This window comes from Synchytrium microbalum, assembly GCF_006535985.1.
Source record: "Synchytrium microbalum strain JEL517 chromosome Unknown SmJEL517_scf0038, whole genome shotgun sequence".
In the NCBI taxonomy this organism is placed as follows: domain Eukaryota; kingdom Fungi; phylum Chytridiomycota; class Chytridiomycetes; order Synchytriales; family Synchytriaceae; genus Synchytrium; species Synchytrium microbalum.
The window spans coordinates 184,729-210,227 of record NW_022158387.1 but is presented as its reverse complement, the minus strand read 5'-3'; the positions used below and the strand labels follow the sequence as shown (position 1 = coordinate 210,227).

Below are 25,499 nucleotides of genomic sequence, written 5' to 3'. Positions count from 1 at the left end.
TTACAGACAAGTTTCGCACCAGTCGCTCCTAGGGAAACGATGACAGACTATAGCAAATTCAAGACTCTGACGTTCGAGCTAGTTGGCTCTGTAGCCATCGTGACTCTTAATAGACCAAATGAAGGTATGTTTAGGGAAAAGTTGGACGAATTGTGTTTGGTTTTCCGTAGTCGCTGCGCTAGTACAATGTAGCAACCGCATCGTTGCTTAAAATGCTGTTCTTTACTATTCAGGAAATGCTATGGACGCTTACCTTGGTGGTGCTTTGAGAGATGTCTTCCCAATGTTGGATGCTGATGACAGAGTCAAGGTATGCTGCTAAACACCAAAGTACCGTATCGTGAGGATGATGCATCAAGTAGACGTACTGATCTTATGTCTAACCGTCCATGGGAAATTGAATCTGATACATGGACTTGAAGCTGCCTGTGGAACGACAAACGCTTACAATGATATCCTCCACACCTATAGTGCGTCATCATCGCTGCCAACGGAAAGCATTTCTGCACCGGTGCTGATTTCCGACAAGGAGATTTCACCAATGAAAAGACTCGTGGTCAAGGTAAAGTTCAACAAAAAGCGTCACAGTTGAAGCAAACCTCACATACTTGTTCATTCGCAGGATCATCTTCCAAAGATGCCCGAGATGGTGGTGGGCAAATCGCAACCATCATCCACACCAGGTGTCGAAAGCCCATTATAGCTGCTATTCAGGGTTCAGCTGTTGGTGTTGGAATAACGTACGAAACCTCTCATGAATGACTTTGCGATATCCCAACCTAACATTCTTTGTTTTCGCCGCAGTATGACCTTACCCATGGATATACGAATTGCATGCAAAGACGCTAAGATAGGATTTGTCTTTGTCAGGTAAACAGAAGCTTCCCAATCAGCGAATCGCCACCATAAGCTCACGCCATTCACACAGACGCGGCATAGTAATGGAAGCAAACTCCTCATACTTCCTCCCCCGTCTCATCGGCCACTCCCGCGCGCTCTCTGTAGTCCTCACCGGTCGTGTCCTCCCTGCTTCACACCCATGGTTGGAAGACCTCTTCTCAGACATTGTAGACAAGCCTGAAGACGTGCTACCACGAGCCTTGGAACTGGCTCAAGAAATCGCAAAAGAGAACTCTATGGTGTCGATCGCGTTGACGAAAGGATTAACGTGGAGAGGTGCTTCGACACCTGAGGGACAACATTTGCTTGATTCCAGAGTGTTGTACCATACTGGACGAGGTGTTGATAGTTTGGAGGGGACGAGATCGTTTATGGAGAAACGACCAGGTGAGTTTGTTAGCTTCAGTTGTAGGTGTATTTTACCTGACCTTACTTTTGTTTGTATTAGTTGACTTCAAGGGAAGCGTCCAACGCGACCTGCCATCGTTCTACCCTTGGTGGACAACGCCGGATGTTAGTGTACGACCATCTAGACTGTAATCCCGTTATTGTTTGAAACAGTCTATCCACCTCTTCCTCTAAATAAATAAAAACACAAGACGTTGATGTTTGAAACTATGAGTTTATATTTTTTTAAGTTGCGAAAGATGAGTGAAGAAAGGGGTTTCTACATTTTGCTTTCACGAGTGGAGCGTCTTTCTTTCAATAAGACGTCAGGGTGAGTCCACCACTATAAGGAAAAAGCCAAGGTTGGTTTCTTTCCCAAAACATTTCAAAAGGAACTCGAATGAAACAAACGGAATCTCAATTCATATTTACAGGGTAAAACACAGGCATGTCCTTAGTGACGGTGCCTAATTTAGCAAAAAAAAACAGATCATTGACAGCCCTACACTAATTTGCCAAACCACACAAGACACACACCTTGGAACTTGACCTGTCTCTTCTGCATAAAACTAGCAACACCCTCCTTGCCATCAATACTGTTCCCCAACGAAAACATACCCTTAGAATCAAGCAAATGCTGTTCTTCAGGTGTCTCAGTACCATGCCACAACAATGCCTTAACCATCGCCATAGACACTGACGAGTTCATGGACGCCATCTCATGTGCGAGTTCCTTGGCACGGATGAGTGCTCCCTCGGGAGTATCAGTGAGCTCGGTGAAGAGGTCGCTGTATAATGGATGCGATGCTGGCAGGACTTGTCCCATCATCATCAAACGCACGGCCTTGGAGTGGCCGACGAGACGGGGAAGGAAGTATGTGGAGACTGCTTCGGGGACGACACCACGTCTGTTGAGAAGGGACAGTGAGTATTAGGGGGGAGCGTTTAAAGACTGGGTTGGGTGTTTCGAATTTACCTCACAAACACGAATCCGACTTTGGCATCCTTGTATGCAATACGGATGTCCATGGGGAGGGTATGAGTGATACCGACACCTACAAGCACATCCAAACAGGCATTAATACGTATTCAACAAAAAAATACATAACTCTTCAGCAATAACGCACCAACAGCAGGTCCGTTGATTGCAGCAATGATGGGCTTGCGACAACGGTAGATCGTAAGACTAGCTTGTCCACCACCGTCACGGGCTTCAGCTAATCCTCGTCCAACAACATGTTCCTTTGACGAGAAGTCTCCCAAAGACAGATCAGCACCAGCACAGAATGCACGTCCAGTTCCGGTAACAATAGCGACTCTATGCAGAGGATTGTTAGCAAACCCGCAAATATGTTCCAAAATGTTGATGACGTTTGTCTCCAAGCTCTTTTGCATCACGACCTCCCAAATCGAATACAACAATTTGCAGCCGCATCCCAAACCGGCACAGAAACTCACTTTAACGAATCATCTTGGTCGAATTGGTTTACACATTTGATGAGGTCTTCTTGCAAGTCCAAGTTCCACGCATTCAGAATCTGAGGGCGATTGAGGTAGATAACAAGGACGGCGCCCTCAATTTCACCGTATACGCTCTTGAATTTGTAGTCCATGACCATGGCTCGTTTGGTTATAAGCTTGAATGCTGGTTTTTGGTCTGTGTGATGATGCTTGCTTTTGTAAAATCAGTTGAACCGATGAGCTCGCACGTTCGTTCGGAAGCTACGGTGGACGATGGATCTAATTTCGAGTGTTTTGAACTTTCGAGAATTGATTTACATGTTTAGATGGAGCGATCGCAACAATCATGAGGGAGGAATTTACAGTCATTCCCGCAGGTTTCAGATCTGTACTTGAAATCTGATAATAGGAGGACATTCCAAGGCACGTCAACACCAGATGTCTGATTTCAACACGTAAAAAATCAATTCTAAGCCCTGCCTCCTTTCCTCCATTTTCTGAAAAGCGGGACTCGTCTCATGCTTCCAAACTTTACCAAACCCAACAATCACAACAACAAGGTCCAAAACGACCAAACAATGGCAACAGGATTCTCATTCGCACCTGCACATGCGACAGCGCCGCAAGAAGTAGATCTCGGTGAACGCTTTCCCTTACCAGCTACCTACACTGCACCACCACCAGGCACATTCGGTGCAGCAACCGCACCTCCCAATGTAAACGCAGCCCAGCCAAACCAAGTCCCACCCATACAGACCGCCCAACAACCTCAACAATTCTATCCGCCTGTAAATGGATCTCCTCCTCCAGGTGCCATGCAAACCAACGCACCTGCACCATCGAGTCAACCAATGTCATACGGAATGGCTGGAAATCAGCAAACTGCGGTGGCAGTTCCTAATACGATGGATCCGAATGTCAAGTAAGCTGTGATCATGCTTGGGAATGTGTTGCAATGGCATGATCATGATGGTGCAGGTTTCTCCACTTTACGCGCATACTCACTAGACTATAACATATTTTTTTGGCGTCATTGCTAGGCCAGTAGCACTGCAGGAGGAAACAATTCCTGTTCGAAAACCAACTGTGGTGCTCTTCTGGTGTGTTATGTGGATTTGCAGTTTGATTTGCTGGGGTTTGGCTGTTAGTCTTGGTGCATCGTCTCCATCACGAGGCTTCTTGATCTTTGTGTCTGTGTATGTATTCCTGGTTAATCGCCATTGATTGCACATCCTTCCCACCTCTAAATTGCTCCTCTTTGTGTTTTTAGAACAACCTGGCTAATCAGTGGCTTCTACGTCCTCTACTTTTGGTTTGTGTCAATGCAAAGAGGATTCTCTCGAATGCTCGTCCGAGTCCCTCGTGTTGCCAAAAAGACAATCCTCATCTTCTCTATTCTCATCTATTTGGTGTTTTGGTCCGCCGCAGCTGCTATATCCGGTGAAGCTGTATGCTATTATCAGGACCAGGGACTCTATGAATGCAGAAACAATTCAGCTGTTTTCGCATTTGCTTTTATTTGTCTTGCTGGTTGGATGTTTATGACGTGAGTCTTTCGTTGAGTTTGGTTGCACTTGTTCCCGTATCAGTGGGTGGATAATTCTAATAATTACTCCTTGTCTGCTAGCTTCTTCTTCATATTCGATCTAGTCCGCAAAACCTCGAGATTGTAATAACGCTGTTCCTTGCTTGTTTTTGACGTGATATTTAAAACAACCACCCATCTTGTGCAAAAAAATTCATTCATAAACAGCAATCTGTAGTAATCAAAAATACATCCACTATAAAATCATTTCAATCGTTCACGAGTCTGTCAAACAAAACATCCGAAACATGGCAGTGTAAATCAAATGATGTAAATCACGAAGAGTGGCTGGGTGGCTGTGGATACACAACCCCTGCACAAGAAAACAAAGTTAAAACGCAAATCTCAAACACAATACGATATACATCAAGAACCAGACGATATCAAAACCTCCCTTAATATTCTTTAGATACGATGCCTGAAGCTGCTACCGTAGAGGTCCCTGCCACCACTCCAATGCTCGTTGCTACACCTGCCGAAGCTCCGGCAGTAGTACCTGTTGGAGAACCGCCCAAGGTACGTTTCTGAATTATGAGACTCGAGACTCTTATTTCATGTATGGTAAACGACGGATATTATGGTGATTCGATGCGCGGGAAGCAGCATCTCGATGTGCATTCACGTTATCTTGAACACTGGTCACACACATGCGTTTTTTTGGGCCCTTGGGTGGTTGATTTATACTTTGGGGATGGATTGATATGTGGAGCACGTATCTTGCATTCGTTAACATGAAAATAATTCGTTGCATGTGTGTAATGCTCCTCTAGGTGACCGTGACTCACCAATCGTATTGTTTTTTACTATATAGGCCAAATTCGCCATGCCAAAATTCTCCATGCCTACAATGGGCGCTGCAACTACTGCCGGCAGTAGCCACTTGCCAGTCATCTTTTGGGTTGCGATTTTCATCTTGTCTCTCATTGTGTACGTTGCTACACCACACGTGTTACATGTATTCACCAAGGGATTCATCGGTTTTTTGCTTGCAGATTCGCAGTCGGCGCATCTTCAGTCAGCTTCGCCGTCGGCATGGGTGCCAACTTCATTCTCTTTACCGGTGTCACGACCTGGTTGCTATCCATCTTCATGATTGCCTACTTTGCTGTTCCAGCCGTCCATAATGCCTGGGCTAACTTGTTTGTCAACCAATCACCTTTTGTCAGGTACGTCCTTTTGTTTCTATTTAACCAGGACGACGGAAACGCTCACATTCGTGATCATTTTAACATAGAAAGGGACTCCAAATCTTCGGTATCTTGACATACCTAGTCTTCTGGGCTGCCTGTACTGCTTCTGCTGGAGCTGGTGTATGCGCTACTGGTATCTATGATCCATATGGTGTCTGTAAGTGTTTGGGAAATACGTTGACTTTGGTTTTTTCTCGTCGTTACACGAACATTTGAAGAGCCATGATTGAATACCCACTGTGCTTGGACGCTGCGTCTTGAATCCTCCTGGTTGGCATATGCTTGAAAGCCTAACCTTTCACTTTGTTTTTCTGTGTAGTGGGCAACTTCTGTGCCAAAACCGGCGCCGTATTTGCCTTCTCGCTCTTCACGTTATGGGCTTGGATGGGCATGACTGGTTACTTCATGTACTCGTTGGTCCGCCAAGCTACTGCCGCCACTGCCGCCACTGCTGTCGTCCCTGTCTAAACTCACTTTATCTCAAACGCTTAACTTTTTTTGATGTATTACGCCATAATTTTCTTCTGAGCCGTTATCTCTCTCTCTTTTTAATACCAACGCTCTGCTATTCAATTTAAAAAGTAAAAATATGTGTATGTGCCTGTTTGCAAAGTTGTTACTTTGCCAAACTGCTCTTATTCGGCTGAGAATTACATGAGTTGTTTATTAGATCCAGCGAAAGCTTTACTTACAACGATGCAGAGCCAGCAGCAGACACATCAAAGTTATTCGATACTTTCGACAACAAATGATTACCGTAAATAACTGGCTTATGATGTGGGATGCCATCTGTCTCCTTCACACATTTAGGTATTGGTTCGATAAGAGCATCGAAATGTGGTTCAAAGAAGAAGGGGATGCTGACACGGTATGATGATTTGGTGTGGATTACTCTGTGGAGGGTTGATTTGTACCTGTTAAGAGCAAACGACTGTTACATATTGGCATACTGGCTAATGAAGCAATGAGGGGTTCTTACATGTCGTTGGTGAGATTGTTGAGCATGTCTCCTATGTTGCTATATGATCGAAATCTGGTTCAATCTTCTGTATTCTTCAGGGACCCTTGACTGATGTGCTTACATGACAAAACAGCCCGGCACAGGGTTCGCATCAATCCACTCGCCCTCCTTGCTCAGCACTTGTAGCGCACCTGTTGTTGAATCCGTGTTGAGTATAGTCAAGCATCCATAATCTGTGCAGAGACCCTTCGCGTTAACAAAAAAAAAAGATTCATGTGCAGAATAGGATTGATCTTAAACACACCACAATGTTCACCACAACTCATTCCAACTTCCCCATCCTTAGCCAGCCCTTCAGTCAACGGCGGATACCCAATAATCCTCATACACCAGAACGAATCAGTCATAATTTTATCGAAATAGTGTTCATCAAGTCCCAAACTCATTGCCATAGCTTGCATGATGGCCATTCCCAGGACTTTACACTGTTCGACGTAATCGAGGTAGGCGTTTTTGAATCCGGCTGGTTGAGCAGGCCATTGGTTTTTCCCAGTGAGGGTTTTGATTCCCATCTTGTTCAAGGTGTGGTCTGGTGATAGTTCTGCGTATGAGTCTATTCCTTCGTGCCAGTCCTAAATGTAAAAGGTTCAAAGTTTAGTAATCAAGACGATGATACATTCTACGACTGAAGCTCCTGTACTCCATTTCGTTCCAGCAGGTGCGGCAATGGCTCACCTTCTTGTACTTTGTGATATTTTGTCCAAGCATCTGGTACCCTCTTGCCATATCAGAGTTGGAGATATGGATCTTTTCCTTCTCCTCTACAAATCAATGCGTATCAGACATCAGAAATCGCTTCAAAAGGCCACACAATTCCACCACGCACCAGTTGGCAATCCAAAAAATTCACGAGCGTAATCTTGAACGCCATTGACGACTTTCGAATCGATCCCGTGCCCGCATATGTACATGAAGCCGACATCCCTAAATGTAGAGTTTGTTTCCAGTCTATTGTTTCCACATCAGAAACTCATTCCTTGTCAAGCACACCTGCATGCATGGAACATCTCCTTTGCGATGATAGGTTTCCTAGCTTTATCTTCCAGTGAGGCATTTGGCAGAAATGGCGAGATGTCTACGATTGGGAGAGCTGCGGTGGCAGCTATTAGAGGCTGCATATTAATGTTAGCGATGAATTTAATAAGGTGAAAGCTTGCAAAGTCTTCCGCACTTACCATGATCGTCTTGTTTTCGGGTATGAAGTTTCTTGAACTTTTTGAGGAAGATTGACTCAACTCGCTCGACACATGACGGAGGTTATACTGTAACTTGTATTATTTTATTATGCTTATCTGACATACGCGATTTCAACTAGAACGAACACGTCCAAAGAGATCACATCACAAACATTTTACATGACGATACACTCTTCAAACTCCCAGGAACGTTCTTGGTTGGTAGGTGTCTGAGTAGTAGCATCGGCTTGAGGACCATTAGGACTGGTGCGGGTGGTGCTTGCAACTTGTTCTTCATTAACGACAACTTGTTCGTCGTTGTCGACGGTTTTGGTTGGTGGTGCTACTTCGAGGGCAGATTTAGCTTTCTTAGTGGTTGATTTGGCCATTGTTGGTTGGTTAGAGCGGTTAGTGGGATGGATCTATGTGAAGAGGAGAGTGCTTGGTAATCAGGTGGTGTTCAAGTTTGAGGAATCACGGAGCGGACTAGGGATTGTATGGAATTGGAGTGGTATTTGAATGTAGGAATGTCGGTTGAGACTACTTTTGACCTATCGAATGGTGCGAAACTGTGAGGAAACACGAACGTTTGGAAGTTCATCGTCAGCAGCACATACCTCTTGTCGTGATCAGATACAGTAGACTATAAGAGTAACACGTTTGAATTCAACAGAATGATTTTTTGAATGTTTGCGAAAGAATGAAGAGTCCGCGTGGTCCGCGTCCTCGTCGAAATTCTTGAATCACTCAGTACCAAAAGCTTAAACAAAGTTACCCAACAACACGAAGACAATGGAAACTCCAGATCAACCAACAAATCAGCTGCGTCCTGCTCCAGGCGCTCCCAGAGTGCAGCCCGATTTCCGGCAACGAACGCTAGTTGTTGAACGAATAGCAGCACCAAGAGAAATATCGCCTTCGCACGATGTCAAGAGTAATGCAAGCACTACAAACATAAGGCCATTATTTGAATCGCTGACGAATATCAAGACTGCTGTTGAAGAACGTGGTGCTCTGAGGGGTCCTTCTTGGGTAAAAGTGTGTTTTGGCATCATCAACATTTGTGTGGTATGGTGATGTTTGTGTATGTCGTAGAGCTCCAAGTCAGATTCGTCGTATTCGATCATGCTGCATGGGAAACGAAGACTTATTGATGTGGTTGATGATGAATGGGCAAAGGAGAAGCTTGAGGATGATGGTAATGAATTCCTGCTATGGTATTGCCTGCGAGAGTCTGATCTTTGTGCTCACAAACGATTTAGATATGTATCTGCCAGCAAATGAGTTGCCTCAAACTGGTGATATTGATGGTAAGGCCGTCCACGCTAGGACACAGATACACTTGACCTCTAACACAAAAAATCTTTGTAGAACCCGCAAAGGAGGATGGCGACAAATGGAAGGATATAGACCTGGAAACACTAAAAGACATGCTGAGAACACGATAAAACATATCCTTCTCAGCATCGTTTATATGTATTTAGGCAGAAAGAGCATTGTGTAAATAACTGTAGCATGCAAAACAAAGTCTATACATACTTCTTATGATGATGCAGCAAAGAGTTTTGATAGCACCACCTTCTTCTTAGCTTCCATTTCTGGTGTGTATGTCATCTTGACACCTGGAGTTGTCTTTGTGCCATCATCTAGAGCCTCCGAGTCGATAATTTTACGTTGTTTGAACCGGCGGCGGATGGAGGTTATTGCTGCATCGTTCGATACAGGGGCATTGGTATCTGCTGTGTTTGTTACTGTAGTAGCACCAGTAGTATCAGCATCTTCTTCCATCTTCCTCTTCTTTGTCTTTCGTTCCTGTATAGCTTCCACCATTTTAGCAGTAGCGACATTCCTCATATAGTGCTTATTCTCTCTCTTTGCATGGCTCATCTCGACACGTATCTTTTGCTCCCTAACAGCCTTCTCATACGACATTTGCTCCGTCAAATCAGCCCACTTGAACTTTTTAAGATACTTGCAACTCCACAAATCATCATGATATCTCGATCGTTTACGATTATCTACCCGTTGTCCGTTCAGCAACTCTACAGCCCGTTTAGCCTCCTTTTTAGATTGGAATTCCACCCATCCTTCTACATAGTTGGTTCGTTTGTTGTGACGGTATTTTTTACGTTTTGCTGCTATACTGGCTGACTCCTTGACGAGAAAGATACGGCCGAGGGCTCCGTGTGGGATTATAAGGGATTTGAGCTTTGCGGGAGTCATGAATGGTGGGATGCGAGAAAAGTAGACGACACCTGTCAAGTCGTTTGCTTTCTTCAAAAGTTTGACTGACTTGTTGTCAATCACCTTTTTTGTTGGTTTCGGTTTATTTGATGCTTCTGCGACTGTATTGGCGTCGTTACTGCCCTGTGTTATTTGTTTATCTTCTGCTGTTGATGTTGGTTTTTGCAGAAAGATGTCAAGAGGACGATGAGGTATTGGGCCGTCTATACTATCGTCGTCGTCATCCTCTTGATCGATTTCGTCATCGAGATCTACTTGATCGTCGTCAACTACTTGGTCATCGTCGCTTGGTTCATCTTCTATATCATCAGCTTCAAACTCGTCAAATTCAACAGCTGGCATCCTTGAAAGCCTATGGAACAAGACGTAGAACTGCGTTAAGAACATGAATGCATTGAATGCTTCAGACTTACCTGAAACAATTAGCAATAAATGATCAAATGGTACAGCTCGTTGAGATTTTTGCACAAAAAAAAAACATGTTAAAATGCAGAGTTTAGCTGGTTTGAGCCACAAGAAGCAAGTGAAGGACAAAGATTTTCGCCTCAAGCACATATATAAAAGCCCTTTTTAGCGACTTCAAAGTCTTGATCTTTGGTTTGGTGCAAGAAATATCAAACAACCGAATGTGAAGGCGTAGTAATACTTGACGCGTGATGCGCAGGAAGCGGCAGTTCAAAATCGAACATATGTTGTTACTGGTCACAGTCCGTCGCCTACAAAAGTTACGTTTGCTCTCCACTCGTCTTGCCAGCAAGTCACGATACCCTACTCAAGAACAACATCGACCTGATACCAAACCTCCCAAGCACAAAGGAAGGCTCAAGACGGGACGCTTACTCTGCATACATTAGGGAGCTCAAGTCAGCTTGTTGAGAAGGACGCTTTGATCGTTGAATGGCTGCCAGACCAGTGCTAAGATTTCAAACAGGGAATCTCGTAGAGCTAGCTGCAGACCAAGAGGCACCTCCTGCCGTAATTCCTATAGCAGGAGATACGTATATTGGTCGGAGCAGTGCAAGAGTTGCTGTAGCTATCAAGGACTCGTCTATCTCCCGTGAACATCTAAAAATCCAGTATATACCTCCAGCTGGATTCTTACTGGTAGACCTCGACTCGACAAACGGAGTATGTATTGCTGTATTCGTTCATTCAGACTGTTGCTCAGTAGTCAGCCTCCTCTTGTCTTGTTTCAACTGACGACATTTGTCGCCAAACATGTTACATTCGTGATCATGATATTTCCCGATCCTAACTTGCATCTTAATCACTATGATAGGTTGCTTTGAATGGTATAAGGATAGTGCCAAACGAAGAAGTTCCTTGCAAAGTAGGAGACAAACTAAGCATTGCCCCTGGTAAGTATTTCAAATGACCAAAATCGAGCAGATGTGGTTGGAAAGCTTCCCACTGATGTACCCATTCGTTTGCTACTAGGTGCTGTAGCTCCCAACAACCCCATTGATCCCACATCAACTATCTACCATTATAAACTCGCTCTCGAACTCGCTGTCGAAAGCATGCCTACAGGTGCCAATCAACCCCGGAAACGAGCTAGAGCTACCATAATAGACGATGACGACGAAGAAGAAATAGATGCGCCCAATCCTGTTATTGACGTATCATCAGACAATGCCCTCGGACGATCAACACGGGCGTCCTCACGTCAGCCAGCTCAGCCAATTGTAGTCGAGGACTCGTCCGAGATCGTAGAAGTCAATGGTGGACGTGGTCGACCCATCCGCAGCAATGTAATCTCAAAATACATGAATCCCGAACGTCGTAATGCCAGAGTCGTTGCATCATTAACAACAGAATCATCATCTGAACCTGAACCTCGACGTGCACCAGTAGCACGCAAGACTAGAGGGACTGTCAAAGCACCTGCAGCTCCGCGACCAAAACCTCCTGTCAAGCGTCGGGGGGGAGGGAGATTCCATGATCAGGCTCTAGATGAAGATATTCCTGTCTTTGAAGTTCGGGATAGTAGTGCCGAACTCGATGAGATTCTCAATAATCATGGTAGTAGGAATAGCAATAATAACGGTAATGCTCGATCTAGAGAAGAATCACCAATATTGCTTGACTCTCCGAATGATATTCCCAAACCAACACTCAGTCGTCGAACATCAAATCATTTGAGCAAGGCTGCTCCTACGACAAGGAAGCCCAAAATTGCTGGTCCCTTTGATTGTGATGCACCTGATGATGAAATTGATGAATTCTTTACTCCTGACAAGGCACCATGTCAGGCAGCAAATCCAGCCATCGACGACGAAGGAGATGAATGTGAATCATCGGTGAACGCATCGAAGGCTAAAGGTAAAGCGCCAGTGCAGGCTAAACTCGAAGCAATGAGTCGGGCTCAAGAAGATATGACCTGCAGGTATGTGTGCATTTATGTTTGACATGTCCGTCAGACTCCAACTACCCTTCCTACACGTATAGTATATGCTTTGAGTTTATTGTCTGTGGGATGGTCATATCCTGTGGTCACTCTTTTTGTGCTTCGCCTTGTTTGTCGGACTGGATGAAGAACAAGGTGTGTTTTTGTGATGTTCATGCCTTCACTGCGACAAACAATTATCTCTCTTCAACTAACATTTCAACACCATCCACTTGATCTAACAGAAAACCTGCCCTCAATGTCGTGCAATCGGTAAGGTCTAAGGAAGAATTTTGTCCAACATATCACCACAATACACTTCTCTGACATTCTCTTCCTCCGTCATAGTTGTTGGTGAACCCATTCCAAATCTCCTACTCCGCAACATTGTTGATACCATAGTTGAGGAGTTTGGAGCAAATGAGGAAAAGGAAGACTACAAGAAACGTAAAGCTCTTCAACAGGTCCAAGTTGAAAAGGACCGTCTCAAAGCAAAGCAAACGCCTACTCCTCAACGTATGGTTGTTCCATCTCCATTTCACCTAAGGAATAGAAGGGTATCAGATGCTCCACCAAGGCTTGATGGTTGGGAACCTCCAGGTTCGTTCTTGTTTTGCAGTACAGTTTTTGCCATTCGCAGTTTTGTGACGATTCGTCTGAGACACTTTCCTTATTTTTCTCGTTAGCAGGTGGGTGGAGGTTCCAAATGCCCCCTCCTCCCCATCTAAACAATAATACGCCACGTAGAATACCACCAGCACAACCAGTAGAACCTGGTTTGACGGTAGAGCCAAGCGTCTTTGCTCGTCCACCTATGAATCTCAACAATCCATTGCCCATGCCTCAAATCCCCCAGTTTGCTCCCATGCAAGATATTGTTGGTGGAGCAGCAACTAATGCAGCTAGACGCACTTCAATGGAAGCACAGTTACAACGAACACGAGAACTTCAATCCCGCCTAGACGGTCAAATTCAGCAGTTAAATAGACTAAGAGAAGCAGCAGCAGCAGGTGGAACACCAGAAGCAGTTCAGCAACAGTCACAACTACAACGACTCGGGATGTACTTTCCACAAGAAGGTCAACAACAACTGCAACCACAACAAGGTGTTCGAGTAATGACACCAACAACAAGATTGAGAACAGCTCCACAAGGATATTCAGTCGCTCGAATGTACGTACTTTGCCCGTAACGCTTGTTTTGTGTCTCTTGGCACCTGTTTTGGTGTTTCCAAACAGACCATTTGCCACTAACACCGTCTCTTCTCTCTTCCTTTTGTAGTGCTGTTGGAGATGATCGTATCTGTCTTGGCTGCATGGAAAGAACGGAAGGCACACTAGCCTTCTCAAAGGATGACGCCATGTATCATTTAACATGCTTCTCACAATTGCCAGAAGTCAGACAACATGGTCAAATAGCATATTTCGCAACTCAGGATCTAAATCAGTTATTTGCTGGATTTGCTGCATTATCAAGTGTGGATAAGACTGAAGTTGTTGATGTAATCCGTCAGTCATGATCACAAGCGAAGAAATTGTGAAAGAGGTGTTGCTGTTTGATTAGCTTTGAATTATATATTATAAAGGGAGAATGAAAGATGTTGTGTGTGAACAATATTAAGAGGAGAGAGTGTTTGTAATTTTGAAATGAGAGAAACAAAGACATATATTATGTACATTAGCGGTTTATGATTTTGTGACGGGTGAAGTTTATGGAGGCAGTTTAGACATGATATGTAGGGCTGGCGTAAAAAAACGAACACGTTTTACTCTCATATCCAACTTGCCCTTTCATGCCTCGTCTCACATCATGATATATTCAAGAAGGATTCGGTCCAGTATTGAATCACTGGAGCCTGTGCATCCACTTAACATACACCAAGATGTCTTAGGAATGTCAAATAAAGTCAGCCCAGCAAAAAAATTGAAGAATCTACGAAGCAACAGCGTACAATCAGCTCTATCAACATCACATCCCCGATAGGAGCAAATCAAGTAACGAATCTCCCAGATCTCTGATGTAAGTTTATCAACAACAACGAATGCGATAGCTTGAGCAACACCAAGAAGTCAAGTCCACATTGACTTCACGAGGAACACATGATATGACAATCTGATATGCCGAGTGAGACTACTTCAAAACGGGCTCTTACGGTAGTGAGGTTTGTCTTGCTGCGTAGTAATGTTACTCGCTAATGAAAGGATGTTTAAAAAACAGGGAAAAACCAGACAAATATGTCTCCTCATGCTTCTCTCAGCATTGTCTGGCTCGACACACTCCATCATTGACAGAAAAAGCTCACTTCTAACGGCTGGGTTACCTTCCTCCCGACAATCTATCAGGTCTGCTTGATCTCAATCCGTCCTCCCATTCGAATGCCGAAGAGTCAGACACAGCTGAGCGATTTTTGCACCCTCTACGGCGATAAAAGGAAGAGTATCAATGGTTTAGCGCTATAGCAGCGTGCTGATTCACAAGACGGACGTGTAAGCAAGAATCCGTTCCAATATTTGAGCCCATCTTTTCAAAATACCATTCAAAAAATACGATTCGCTGCTGTTGTCCATTCTGTACGTTTTTGGGGAAATATTTCGAGATTGCAGTTGAAGACTACAGCAAAAGAAACTCAAAATTATCGAACCCGATCTTTACGGCTCGTCTCACATCATCAATCGCAAAAAAGACTTGTTCCAGTTTTAGTTCCTTGGAGCTAGCCAGCGTATCCACCGAACAGGGCCTATCCTTGACCAAATCATCCTATGAAAGCCGACAAGTATAATATCAGGAAAAAATTACCAAACAGGTGCTTATAGATCATAGCTGCTCTCATTGAGCTCTCACAACATGCCACACAGGTTCTGACTTCATGATATCAATATTACACACCCAGTAGGTAAAGGCAACAGCAAGTTCTATCGTGAAGGCCACATTCGGGTTCATTGGGAAAAAATGATATGACCTTTTGGAACCAGAGCGTGCGACCGAGAGCGTTCAGGGAATTTCATGCTGGGTAGTGTGTCGTGTTCAGTGCAATCTGTTTGCAAACAATGGGCAAAAACTACTGGTTCACGGAGGGCCGATACTTCTCAGCGATTACACCAGAAAAGCACATTTTTGGCATCAGATTTATAATACAGTGGTACAACTGATACATATGATACATATGCACATTGTGAGGGCAGCAATATTTGCCTACGGCAAAAAATCTATTAAACCCCGCCATATAAAAGAGCCTAACCTTATATGTCTCGTCTCACATCATCATATCGTCAAGAAGGAAGCCATCCAGTATTCAATCCTTGGAGCTTGTGTATCCACCCAGCATACGCCGTCCTTGACCAAATCATCCTAGGAAAATCTAAGAGTCAATTGCAGCCAAACCAGAGTGTGATCGATATAACCATAGCGCTTACCAGCACTCGTTGAGCTCTATTCATATCCCATCCCAGTTCCGCCTTGAGTATATCAAGAGTAACAAATCCGGTAGTTTGAGCAACACCAAGCACAGAAGTAAAGTCCACATTGAGTTCACGAGGAACAGATGATATGAACTTTTGGGGACCAATTGAGACTACCTCAAATCCGTTTCCGAGAGTTTTGAGGTTCTTGATGCTGCGTAGTATGTCGTCTCTAAAAGTTTTGAAGAGTGGTGAGGACGAGCAAAAAGGAGGACTGGCCTCTCAATGACGTAGCTGTCATCACACCGACCAATCGTATTCGCGATAAATAATATCTTACTCTGTAATATCTTGCGCGCTCCTCCCTCTCATACGATCCACGAGCCTCTTCAATTCCTTGATCTCAATCAATCCTCCGTTCGAATCCCGAGTCGTCAAACAGACTTCAGCGATTTGGACACCCAGCTCATAGTAAAAGTCACCGAATCCTAATACTTCGGCCCAGAATCCCTTGTTTGCTACAGCGAAAAAAATAGAAAATAGGTAGTTGTCAATTGATAAACTCCAACTCATGGTTTGATTCACAAGATGGACGTACATGCAAGAGGATCCACTCCAATATTTGTACACATTTTTTGAAAATGCATTCGAAAGACAGGATCCTTGTTGATATCCTTTCTGTACTTTTTGGCGAATTCTTCGAGGTTTGATTTGAAGACTCCAAGTTGTGACTTCATCTATTACCATGAAGTCCAAGTAAGTTCACGGGTAGACGTGTACCGGCGTATAATCTGAAATCATCGTGCCTGTTCCAGTTGTTGAGCAGCAAGCTGTTCTCCAACTTCCTTGAATTGCTCCTACAAATGTCAACCCGATACGTGTAAAACATGACGTCTAACCAGAAAAAGAGGGTCAAACTGACCTTAGCTTTCTGTTGTCTTTGCAGACCAGCTATTCCTGGTCCTCTCCTCATAGTGAATGACGTGGCAGACCTACGAAGTTTGACGTTTGGAATTGTGAGCTTGCGATGATGAAGAAAGAACATAACGAAACATAGAAGTGTTGACTTACCGAACAGATACAAATACAGATTATGCCGGGACGCCGAATCCAAACCTCTATAAGCTTCAGGTGCCGCTTAAAGCAGGCATGCAAATGTTGAGCAATTTGAAAGAAGAACAACGACTATATGGCACCTACGGACGTGGTATATGCTAATTCGAACGTGTTTTGGTAGCAGTAACTCGTCAATTTGTCCACTATATGCAGCTTGAACGACTCAAACTTCCCTCAAACTTTCAAATCACGGGAACAAGACGGTGACCTATGAGAGAAGAAGAAGAAGAGGAAAGAAAGAAGCTCACTATATACGTTATTGTTTTCTAGGTTCGATGATGGCCTCTCATTCTGTTAGGTCGGAGAGATTGCCATCAAACAGACGACGCACATCCCGCAACCATTCTGACAGCGGAACCGACTCATCAGATGTGGACAACAATGGAATGAATAGTGATTCCGAGCAGCAGCAACAGTCATCTCATGGTACTCCCAGAAATAATAGCCACACTCGTCGCATTCGCAAACCACATTCATTTCGCAATTGGAGAAGCATGAGGACTTCTATGGCAGACGATGACGATGATACCACATCAACAACATCCTCATCTGATGGTGAATCAGATTCATCAAGACGTAAATCTCGTAGTATGCTTCATATAACAAGCAGCACTGCAATGCATAGAGACTCTACTTCATCGAGTGGAACCACATCTCCTATGGACTCGTCGGGCCAAGGACGACCACCACTTGTACCTCCTCGCAAATTCTCTAGACAGGATCCAGGTACCCCAATACGATCCACTGCACAGAGATTTCGAGATCCCGATACTCCAGGTGGTTTTCTCGTCACTCAATTACGAAGATCCTCACTATCTGGCGATGTACCCATGAGCGCATCCGATACATCATCATCAGCATCAGGACGACAATCAATGAATAGAATAGCTAGTTTATTACGTGATGAGACTGCGCCTTTTGAAAAGGAGATTGCTCATGAACGGGTGACTACGTCGTTGTTTAAGCAGATACCGCCGCTCAAGTTTGATAATGATGCTGAAGATGGTGGGATGGTTGGTGTTGTACCTACTTTTACTAGTGGTACCACGTCGGATGGTCCCAATGCTAGTATGATGATGAATAGTACGAATAATAGTATGAAGAGCATAGGCAGTATCGTTCCTTCAATTGTATCTAGTACAGCACCAGATTCACCGGAATCGGTTGCTAGTGCTGGAAATGGAACGCTCATGTCATTGGATGACTTTCCGGTAAGCTACTCTTCCTTTTTTTTGTGCGTTTGTGGATGGCAAACTCATGGCCATGTTTGTAATTCTCAGGAATTGGCCATTCCACATGCTGTTCGTGTATCACCCATCCCCAATTCGCAATTACGATCACCAGCTGCATATATATCAAACTCTTCTCGACTCAATCCAGAGAATCAAGTGAGTGTTGATACTCAAGAGACAATCCGCGCGTAGCGTTGTTTTTTGGCTTACCTGCTCGTTTCTTTACTCAGTTTATATCATCCAAGCACCAAGATATGATAACTTCATCGCCTGCTATGTCACCTGTGAATCTTGTAATTGGACACATGTCTCCGATAAATCTGGAGAGACGTGGGAAACGGAAGAGTATGTTCTTGGTCGATCATGTTGACGAAAAAAAGTCATTTGCACTGCATCATGAATATTTCTAATCCAATTGTACCCATGCCCTCAGTGTCTATGGATGACCGATTTGAGCCCTACAAGCGACACCATCGTATGCCATCCTCACCATCAGGAAACAACTCATCGACAAGATCACTGAGTCCAGGAGCGCCAATGCTCCCATCTCCAACACTATCACAACAACTATTCCCACCATTACGATCCAGATCTCCTTCGATATCCATGATGATGGGTGTAAATAGCAATCCAAGTAGCAATAACAGTAGTAATGGCAATCTCCCAATGGCATCGTCTGGACAAGCGCCGCAGCAACAGCAGCAACAACAACCACAACCACCAGTAATGAATGCTATGGGAATAATGATCCAAGGAGCTCCAGCATCGCTCATCACATCACCACCATTACCAGTATCAACACTATTAAGTCATCACAACCATCATCCGTATGGTATGGGACCCCCTTCAATGCCTGTACCGATACCCTTTCCAGCCACGTTTTCGTCAATGGTGGATATGCAACAACAGCAGCAGCAACAGCAGTTTGTCGTAGGATCGCCCAGAATGTATTCGCAATCTCCCTTGGCGGGTAGCGTGACATCAAATGGTATGATGATGGTGAACCCACCAGCATCGCCTAGACCTACACCGCCATTTGGTCAAATGCTCAACCTAAGCGGTGCACAGGTTGAATTCAATAAGATGTCGATATCGTCGTCGGATCTGTTGCTAGGTCGAGGTGATCAGTAGTGAGTGTTACTAGTTAGTTGTAGGCGGATGGGGAAGGAATGAAGGTATCTTGTGTATATGTGTAAATAGATGTTAGATAGGGGGCCTTTTGGATTGGAGGAGAAGAAACATGATGTATAAAAGTATATAAAACACTCATAACAATCGGAGTTTCGTTGATTATTGTATAACCTTTCAGAAAATCAACTACACAGAATAACTAAATAAGTTTTTCCTTGGGAAGGGAGTCGTTGTTGACAACGTCACAGCTCAATATAATATGTTCCCCCTCCACTTCTACCTCTGCTTGCTAATGCTAGAAAGGGAATTACCCAAAAACACCCTATAAATCATCTATCTCTCACCCTACTTTTTACCACCCCCTTGAATAACATTAACCAGCCAATCGAGCCCCTCCGTCAACCCTTCTCCCGTCTTTGCACTACATTTGAATATAGTCCACGTCCGGTGCTTCAAATCACCCAACCCCAGAGCCTCAGACACTTCAGCATGCGACATGGCGCCCTCCATATCCTGTTTGTTTGCCAACACGAGCAACGCAGCATTCGACAATTCCTCTTCTTCCAGCATGGCCATCAACTCTTCCTTTGATGTGTGCATGCGTTCCCTGTCGACTGAATCCACAACATATATGACGGCGTCCGTGTTTGCGTAATAGCATCTCCAGTATGGTCGGATGGAGGTCTGGCCGCCGAGATCCCAGACTTGGAATTTGATGTTTTTGTATGTTACTGTTTCTACGTTGAAGCCTGGGGGTAATAATGGTGTTAGTGTGGTTGTTTACGACCAAAACAAGGCAAGTTTTACGGGAAATCGTTCAATGGATTTGAGCAGACATTGATAGACATACCGATAGTGGGTATGGTAGTTACAACTTCACCAATCTGTAATCTGTACAAGATGGTAGTCTTTCCAGCTCCGTCCAATCCCAAGATCAATATCCTGACTTCTTTGGTACCCCATAGCCTTAACAGCAGTTTCGAAAACAGAGCCCCCATTTATAATTTGCGTGTGGATAATTTCGTGTATGGCGTATCTATCAAATACGGTAGTTCAGCTTCAATGTTCCAATGTTGATTCTGGGAAGTTTGATGCCTCAGTTTTTCACCTTCAAGAGGTAGAGCAGATGGGAAGACGGACGTTCCGAGCGTGTATGTATACGAGCGTACGAGGAAGAAATGGTCAAGTGGATTCTGTTTGATTGTTCTCCTGTCCAGATCCTGCCTTGACAAGGACGATAAAAGGTGTGCGTTTGAAATGCACGCTGTGGATGGGATTCAGAGGGTTAGCATCTGAGATACTGGGGAATTGGTAAGAGCACGTACCCTCTTTAACTGAAAAGGTTATCTATCTCTCGCTCCTTGCTCTGTGGGCTCCAAGGAATTTCAAAAAATTGCGGATTGTGATGCTGGAACCGAACATCGCGTTATGTGGGGGCAAATGTGGGGTTTGGACGTGTTTTTATTATGCATTTACAAGTTTGAATATTATCTGACGGTGCTAGGACCGTATCTTTTACCATGGCACGTACAATCAATCAACATCAAAAGTAATGGTCATCGAGCCTGGAAGGACTGTTAGTTAGGGTGAACCATCTATCTTGCACAAATTCAAGTGACTGCATGATGTTTCAATCAACAGTACTTTCACTGTCTGTTGGTAGGGAACATGCTTGGTTCATTATCCAATCTGAACCATCCCAATACTCTAGGTTTGTCAACTGAAGCCATAGTGGTTGAACGCGATTACTTGCTGGTACAAAACGGACTTCACACCCAGCACGAAATGGATGGCATTGCTCCCAAAGTCGAGGCATCTACTCGACAATCTACTGTTGGCAAGATCAGAAGCATCACAGGAATCCGATCGGAATCAGTTGATTTTTGGGCGGCATGCATCATCACATGGACTATTTTGGCTTTTTGGAAGTGGGAACGATATGGTACAAGGTAGCGTATAGGCTAAAAGTATGCGTCTGAACGGAAAGCATGCCAACAAGTGCTAAAACTTCGTTGGATTTAGTAGCCGAAATCAACCAGTATTCGATACACCAATCAGTTTGTCCACAAGGAGTCTGAGGGCAGTTACAAGCTATAGTGTGAAACTCCAATCGACACTATTGGAGAGCCTTTGAAATTGCTTACATCGGCCAAGAAGGCAACAATTATTGGTACTCATACCGAGGAGGTATACAATGCCTTTGTACCTTTTTTCGCTCATTCCAATGAAACTTTCGAGTGTGTACTCGACGTTAAGGTCTTTGATTAAAAGCTTGTTCGTGGTTCCGCTCGTACTCGCGACTGATGTCCTTGGCGGCGTAACAGAAAGAATTAAGTTTCCTCTGTAGCCGTAAATGCATTGAGGATGGAAATATTACCTTGTTCCTCGCACACCACTGTGTTACTGTGCACGTTTTCAAAACGGACAGCATAGACAGCAAACGCACACCAGTTTTCCCGACGACTCTAGGTATCGAATAATAAGACATTTCAAATTGAATGCAGTATCGGATCGTCTCAGTAAGCTTCTAGCGCCTGGTCTGCTGTCAAATTCATTCTGCGTCAAAATCTTAAATCATAGGCGGTCACTGACTTTTATCTCTCCACCACTCCTATATTTGGTGACAAAATCCATTGCATTTCACGCATCACCACATTCGTTGGCTTACCTTTTTCCTCGACTAGAAAGGAATGTCTTATTTTGGACAACATTTGAATCTGCAATCTTCAATTCCAACAATCACACGTTATGCACTCACCCGTTATCGGAGATGCTGATATTGTGAACCGGCAAAGCGTGGCAAACACTGCTTTCAAATTGCTTTTGGAATTGGACGGCGAATAACTTAGTTCTATTAATCTCTAGTTCATTGCATGTCCCATCAATTCAATGCAAGTGTTGGTGATCCGTTGCCTACGACCTTGACGATTTTTTCATGTTTCTGTCTGGAAAACAGCATATTTTCTAGATTTGGGTTGAACTATATTTGCAAATTTCGGCTATGTTGCCATCTTCTTGTCTGCAAGACGTTTGTTTCTTTATCCTTGTACATATACACACTAAAATCGAGACTGAATACAATTTCAACTAGATGCATTATGACGATGACATAATGCATCACATTCGATACCGATACCACATGTTTAAAGAGACAGAATCTCGTATCATTGTTTTGAAAACGAATGAGTTCTTAGCATCCACTTTGAGATCCCCACATAAACAAAAGATAGAGGCTTCAATGACTAGGTCCTTGCCATTATTCTGCTGTCTAGCTTCAACTGCTTCATTCAGTTCCGCCGACAAGAGGGTTATCTTACCCACGGAGAATTCCAGATTCGCCAAGTTATAAAGCGAGGAGATGACACTATAAATGCTCCATTTATCACGACATCCAGACTCCAACACCAGTTTGATAAGATTGGGACAGTGATGAGCTATGAAAGATGGGTCTATCTCGTTATATCCGGCCCCAAATTCGATACCTAATTCTTCGAGTTGATGTCCTCGAGCCTCCAGGAATTCCTGCAAGCCATAGTTCTGCGCCATTAACGGCGGTACATATAAGGCTTTTAGAGTGGTTGGCAGTTGATTAAAGATGGGGCTATCGGTTACGTTTACGATAACGTCTGCGCGAGTTAATGACAGTTTCTCTAGGCCTCTATTATTCTCGATGATGGTATTGACTACTTCCAAAGACAGTCCCGATACGTCGATTGCTATAAATACTTTGAGTTCTGTCTGAGAATATGTAAAGTCCTCCAATTCAAGATCGTGAAGTTCTAGATGAGTTAGATTCCCTAGCAAGTTCTCGCCGATACTCACCAGACAATGAGTTATGCGAACAACCTTCAACCTGCTGACGTTCAAGTGGTTCCATATCGCGGGAGTAATTTTTGCAAGTCCCCACGATTTCGTACAAGTTATTGTGAGTTCTTCTAGTTGTAGATTGTCAAGAAACCCACTAAAATATTCCATATTGTCGTCAAATGGTCCGGCAAAGTTCAGACGTCTAATCCTATTTAAAGTGGGCACGACAGTTTTAAGCCCTCGTTCGTCATGAGTGTAATCAATGGATAAATCGGTCACTGTGGGTGGGACATGCAACTTCTTCGTCGGCGGGTTGAGTGTAAAGATGCGAAGCTCAGTCAACGATACAAGCTCATCCATCTTATCCACCCAAAAGTTGTGGCTAGCCTTGATTGTCAAATCCTTTATAACCCTAAATACGTGTTGTGTGAAACTGCCATCAGGTAGCTTTGCTCTTCGTCTGATGACATTGGTCCATGATCTTCCAAGACCCATCTCAAAGGTTTTGTGAGATTCATCCTGGTCTATTTCTTTAATACACTCGTAGAGTGTTGGGACGACCATAGCGTTCAGAGTTTTACAGGCCCGAGCCATACGTCCTAGAGTCTTATCGTTCGAGTAATGTAATACGTATTCTACTAATTCGATGGGAAGACCTTCTAAAGTGCCACTTGATGCTATTCCATTAGTTGTCGCTGGAGGAGGATTTGACGTTGATGTTGATGTCACCTTCAGTTTTTTGGCTTTACGAGCCATCGTCAGGTAAAGATTATTTATACGAGCTAATAGAGATGCGAAATCTAGCTTCAAGAATTCCTCTTATCACGAGGTGGTCAAACAGATCTAGCGAAAAGATGTGGTGATGAGCGACAATGCGAGAGGAGAATTACACAAGGATGGGCAAGTTTAGCTGAGCACATACCGCGCTATCTTTCCCTAGGCTTCAATTGTTGCAAAACCGCAGGGATCTGTTTTTGATATGTATTTTCAAGATTGCAGTTTCTCGGCGCAAGCGGACAGAACAACTCGATCTCCTTAGAAGGGCAGCAAGTCAATAAATGGTTCATATATGCTTGCTTTTTATTCACCATAAAAAGATACAAATGGTTGCGACCAAACTTTTGCTCATCCGTCTATGTAGGTGCTCCTCTGTGTTTTTCAGGAACTGGCTATGGCCACATTGGCACGGTGGCGAGCTGGACTCGATAGAACGAGTTATAAGAGGAGTTTCAGAAGGCGCAAGACCTAAACAGCCAAGACAATGAATTAGCATCAAGTACAGCAAAGACACAGTAAAACGACACATAATTCTAGACGTCTAAAAGGCGAAAAACTTCCTTTTGCCCTTGAGCTTCAAAGCCGATCGAAATCAGTCAGAGCCGGTCTCGTTAAACTTCAGTGTGCCACTCCAGAGAGTAAAAAGGCTACAGTAAAGGCACCACCCATTTCGCAGGTACCCATTTCCTGCCGACGTGGCTTTTCCGTCGATATGCTGTTACTTGGGTGCATCACATTTGCAACGTCGCTCGTCCAATGACGGATGGATGCATGTGCCAACCACCTGAAGGTGGAGTTTAGCAAAGCTCTGCCTACAGCTGTACCGGGGCCGTACAGCTGGGAGATAGTTTGATGTCGGTCCACGCTCGTGAAGACCGGTGCCAACTATTGGGGAAGAGATCAAACCGCTCTTTGTGTTGGGAGTGTTGATGAACATGATTAGCGTGGGGTGGCTACAGCAAGGAGGAGGCAGCGCATTCATTCACGATGGACAAAAATCTAGATAGATTGATGTGGGTGGAATGTTGAGTTGGTATGAAACTGGGTTGTAACGACGAATTCAAAAATTAGTATTGAAACAACTTGGATTTCTCGATTGCAGAAAGCTGACAAGCAAGCATCCACATACCTGATGGATGACATCTTAGAAGCACATACCAAATCTATCTCTCCCTGCCTCTCTGCCCTTTTTTGGTGGATGTTGTGTTGTCAAGAAAGTCAGAAATTGAAACTCCACTTTCTCAGGATATAAGACTATTGTGTCGACACGAGGACGTAATAGCCCGAGCAATTAACTTTTTCCTTCCGCATCGGCATCAGGATATGGTACCGAATCACGTCGAAGAAGCTGCGGTTCTCCACAGGAAAGTATCACATGTGTAAAGAATTCTTGCTGGTGAAGGCCGGACGAAAGCCCAGATCTCGACCTTAACGGCGGCACACTGTCACTGGCTACTACGTTGCAACATGCAACCTTGTCTCTTACCCTGCCTGCCGTCGAACCATCTCTCCTTTACAAGAGTGTTTTCATATGATACGAGGCATTGACAAAATACACGTGCTAATCATACATGCGAAACCGAATCAAACTTATCTTACAATAGCAAAAGCTCTCTACGACATCCCCATACTCCCCGCCCTTCATCATGTCCACAACATCGCTTATGTCTTCTTTTTAGCCTTCCAGGC

General features: G+C 44.2%; 8 protein-coding genes across 8 annotated transcripts; 3 read left to right on the top strand and 5 right to left on the bottom strand.

Moving 5' to 3' along the window:
* Positions 1-39: 39 nt before the first annotated feature.
* SmJEL517_g04932 (uncharacterized protein) lies at positions 40-1,440 on the top strand (the record flags this gene model as incomplete). The annotated part of the gene is made up of 7 exons (XM_031170860.1): positions 40-124; positions 234-310; positions 472-562; positions 623-740; positions 805-870; positions 929-1,287; positions 1,349-1,440. The coding sequence occupies 7 exons, from the start codon at positions 40-42 to the stop codon at positions 1,438-1,440; spliced, it is 888 nt and encodes a 295-aa protein (XP_031023179.1).
* Positions 1,441-1,704: 264 nt separating this feature from the next.
* Positions 1,705-2,906, bottom strand: SmJEL517_g04931 (uncharacterized protein; the record flags this gene model as incomplete). Its single annotated transcript, XM_031170859.1, has 5 exons — positions 1,705-1,754; positions 1,825-2,195; positions 2,264-2,342; positions 2,415-2,605; positions 2,746-2,906. The coding sequence occupies 5 exons, from the start codon at positions 2,904-2,906 to the stop codon at positions 1,705-1,707; spliced, it is 852 nt and encodes a 283-aa protein (XP_031023168.1).
* Positions 2,907-6,211: 3,305 nt separating this feature from the next.
* Positions 6,212-8,108, bottom strand: SmJEL517_g04930 (uncharacterized protein; the record flags this gene model as incomplete). The annotated part of the gene is made up of 9 exons (XM_031170858.1): positions 6,212-6,416; positions 6,503-6,541; positions 6,606-6,717; positions 6,789-7,116; positions 7,220-7,305; positions 7,371-7,468; positions 7,535-7,656; positions 7,720-7,756; positions 7,900-8,108. 9 exons carry the CDS (start codon positions 8,106-8,108, stop codon positions 6,212-6,214), a joined length of 1,236 nt encoding a protein of 411 aa, XP_031023169.1.
* A 403-nt stretch (positions 8,109-8,511) lies between these two features.
* Positions 8,512-9,167, top strand: SmJEL517_g04929 (uncharacterized protein; the record flags this gene model as incomplete). The annotated part of the gene is made up of 4 exons (XM_031170857.1): positions 8,512-8,751; positions 8,815-8,917; positions 8,982-9,029; positions 9,091-9,167. The coding sequence occupies 4 exons, from the start codon at positions 8,512-8,514 to the stop codon at positions 9,165-9,167; spliced, it is 468 nt and encodes a 155-aa protein (XP_031023207.1).
* Positions 9,168-9,261: 94 nt separating this feature from the next.
* Positions 9,262-10,305, bottom strand: SmJEL517_g04928 (uncharacterized protein; the record flags this gene model as incomplete). Its single annotated transcript, XM_031170856.1, has 1 exon — positions 9,262-10,305. One exon carries the CDS (start codon positions 10,303-10,305, stop codon positions 9,262-9,264), a length of 1,044 nt encoding a protein of 347 aa, XP_031023206.1.
* Positions 10,306-15,610: 5,305 nt separating this feature from the next.
* Positions 15,611-16,484, bottom strand: SmJEL517_g04927 (uncharacterized protein; the record flags this gene model as incomplete). The annotated part of the gene is made up of 4 exons (XM_031170855.1): positions 15,611-15,697; positions 15,763-15,979; positions 16,088-16,265; positions 16,346-16,484. 4 exons carry the CDS (start codon positions 16,482-16,484, stop codon positions 15,611-15,613), a joined length of 621 nt encoding a protein of 206 aa, XP_031023175.1.
* Positions 16,485-16,610: 126 nt separating this feature from the next.
* Positions 16,611-19,226, top strand: SmJEL517_g04926 (uncharacterized protein; the record flags this gene model as incomplete). The annotated part of the gene is made up of 7 exons (XM_031170854.1): positions 16,611-16,627; positions 16,694-16,746; positions 16,838-16,954; positions 17,134-18,074; positions 18,144-18,251; positions 18,326-18,440; positions 18,529-19,226. 7 exons carry the CDS (start codon positions 16,611-16,613, stop codon positions 19,224-19,226), a joined length of 2,049 nt encoding a protein of 682 aa, XP_031023205.1.
* A 345-nt stretch (positions 19,227-19,571) lies between these two features.
* SmJEL517_g04925 (uncharacterized protein) lies at positions 19,572-20,224 on the bottom strand (the record flags this gene model as incomplete). The annotated part of the gene is made up of 2 exons (XM_031170853.1): positions 19,572-19,975; positions 20,077-20,224. The coding sequence occupies 2 exons, from the start codon at positions 20,222-20,224 to the stop codon at positions 19,572-19,574; spliced, it is 552 nt and encodes a 183-aa protein (XP_031023211.1).
* Between the last annotated feature and the right edge of the window lie 5,275 nt (positions 20,225-25,499).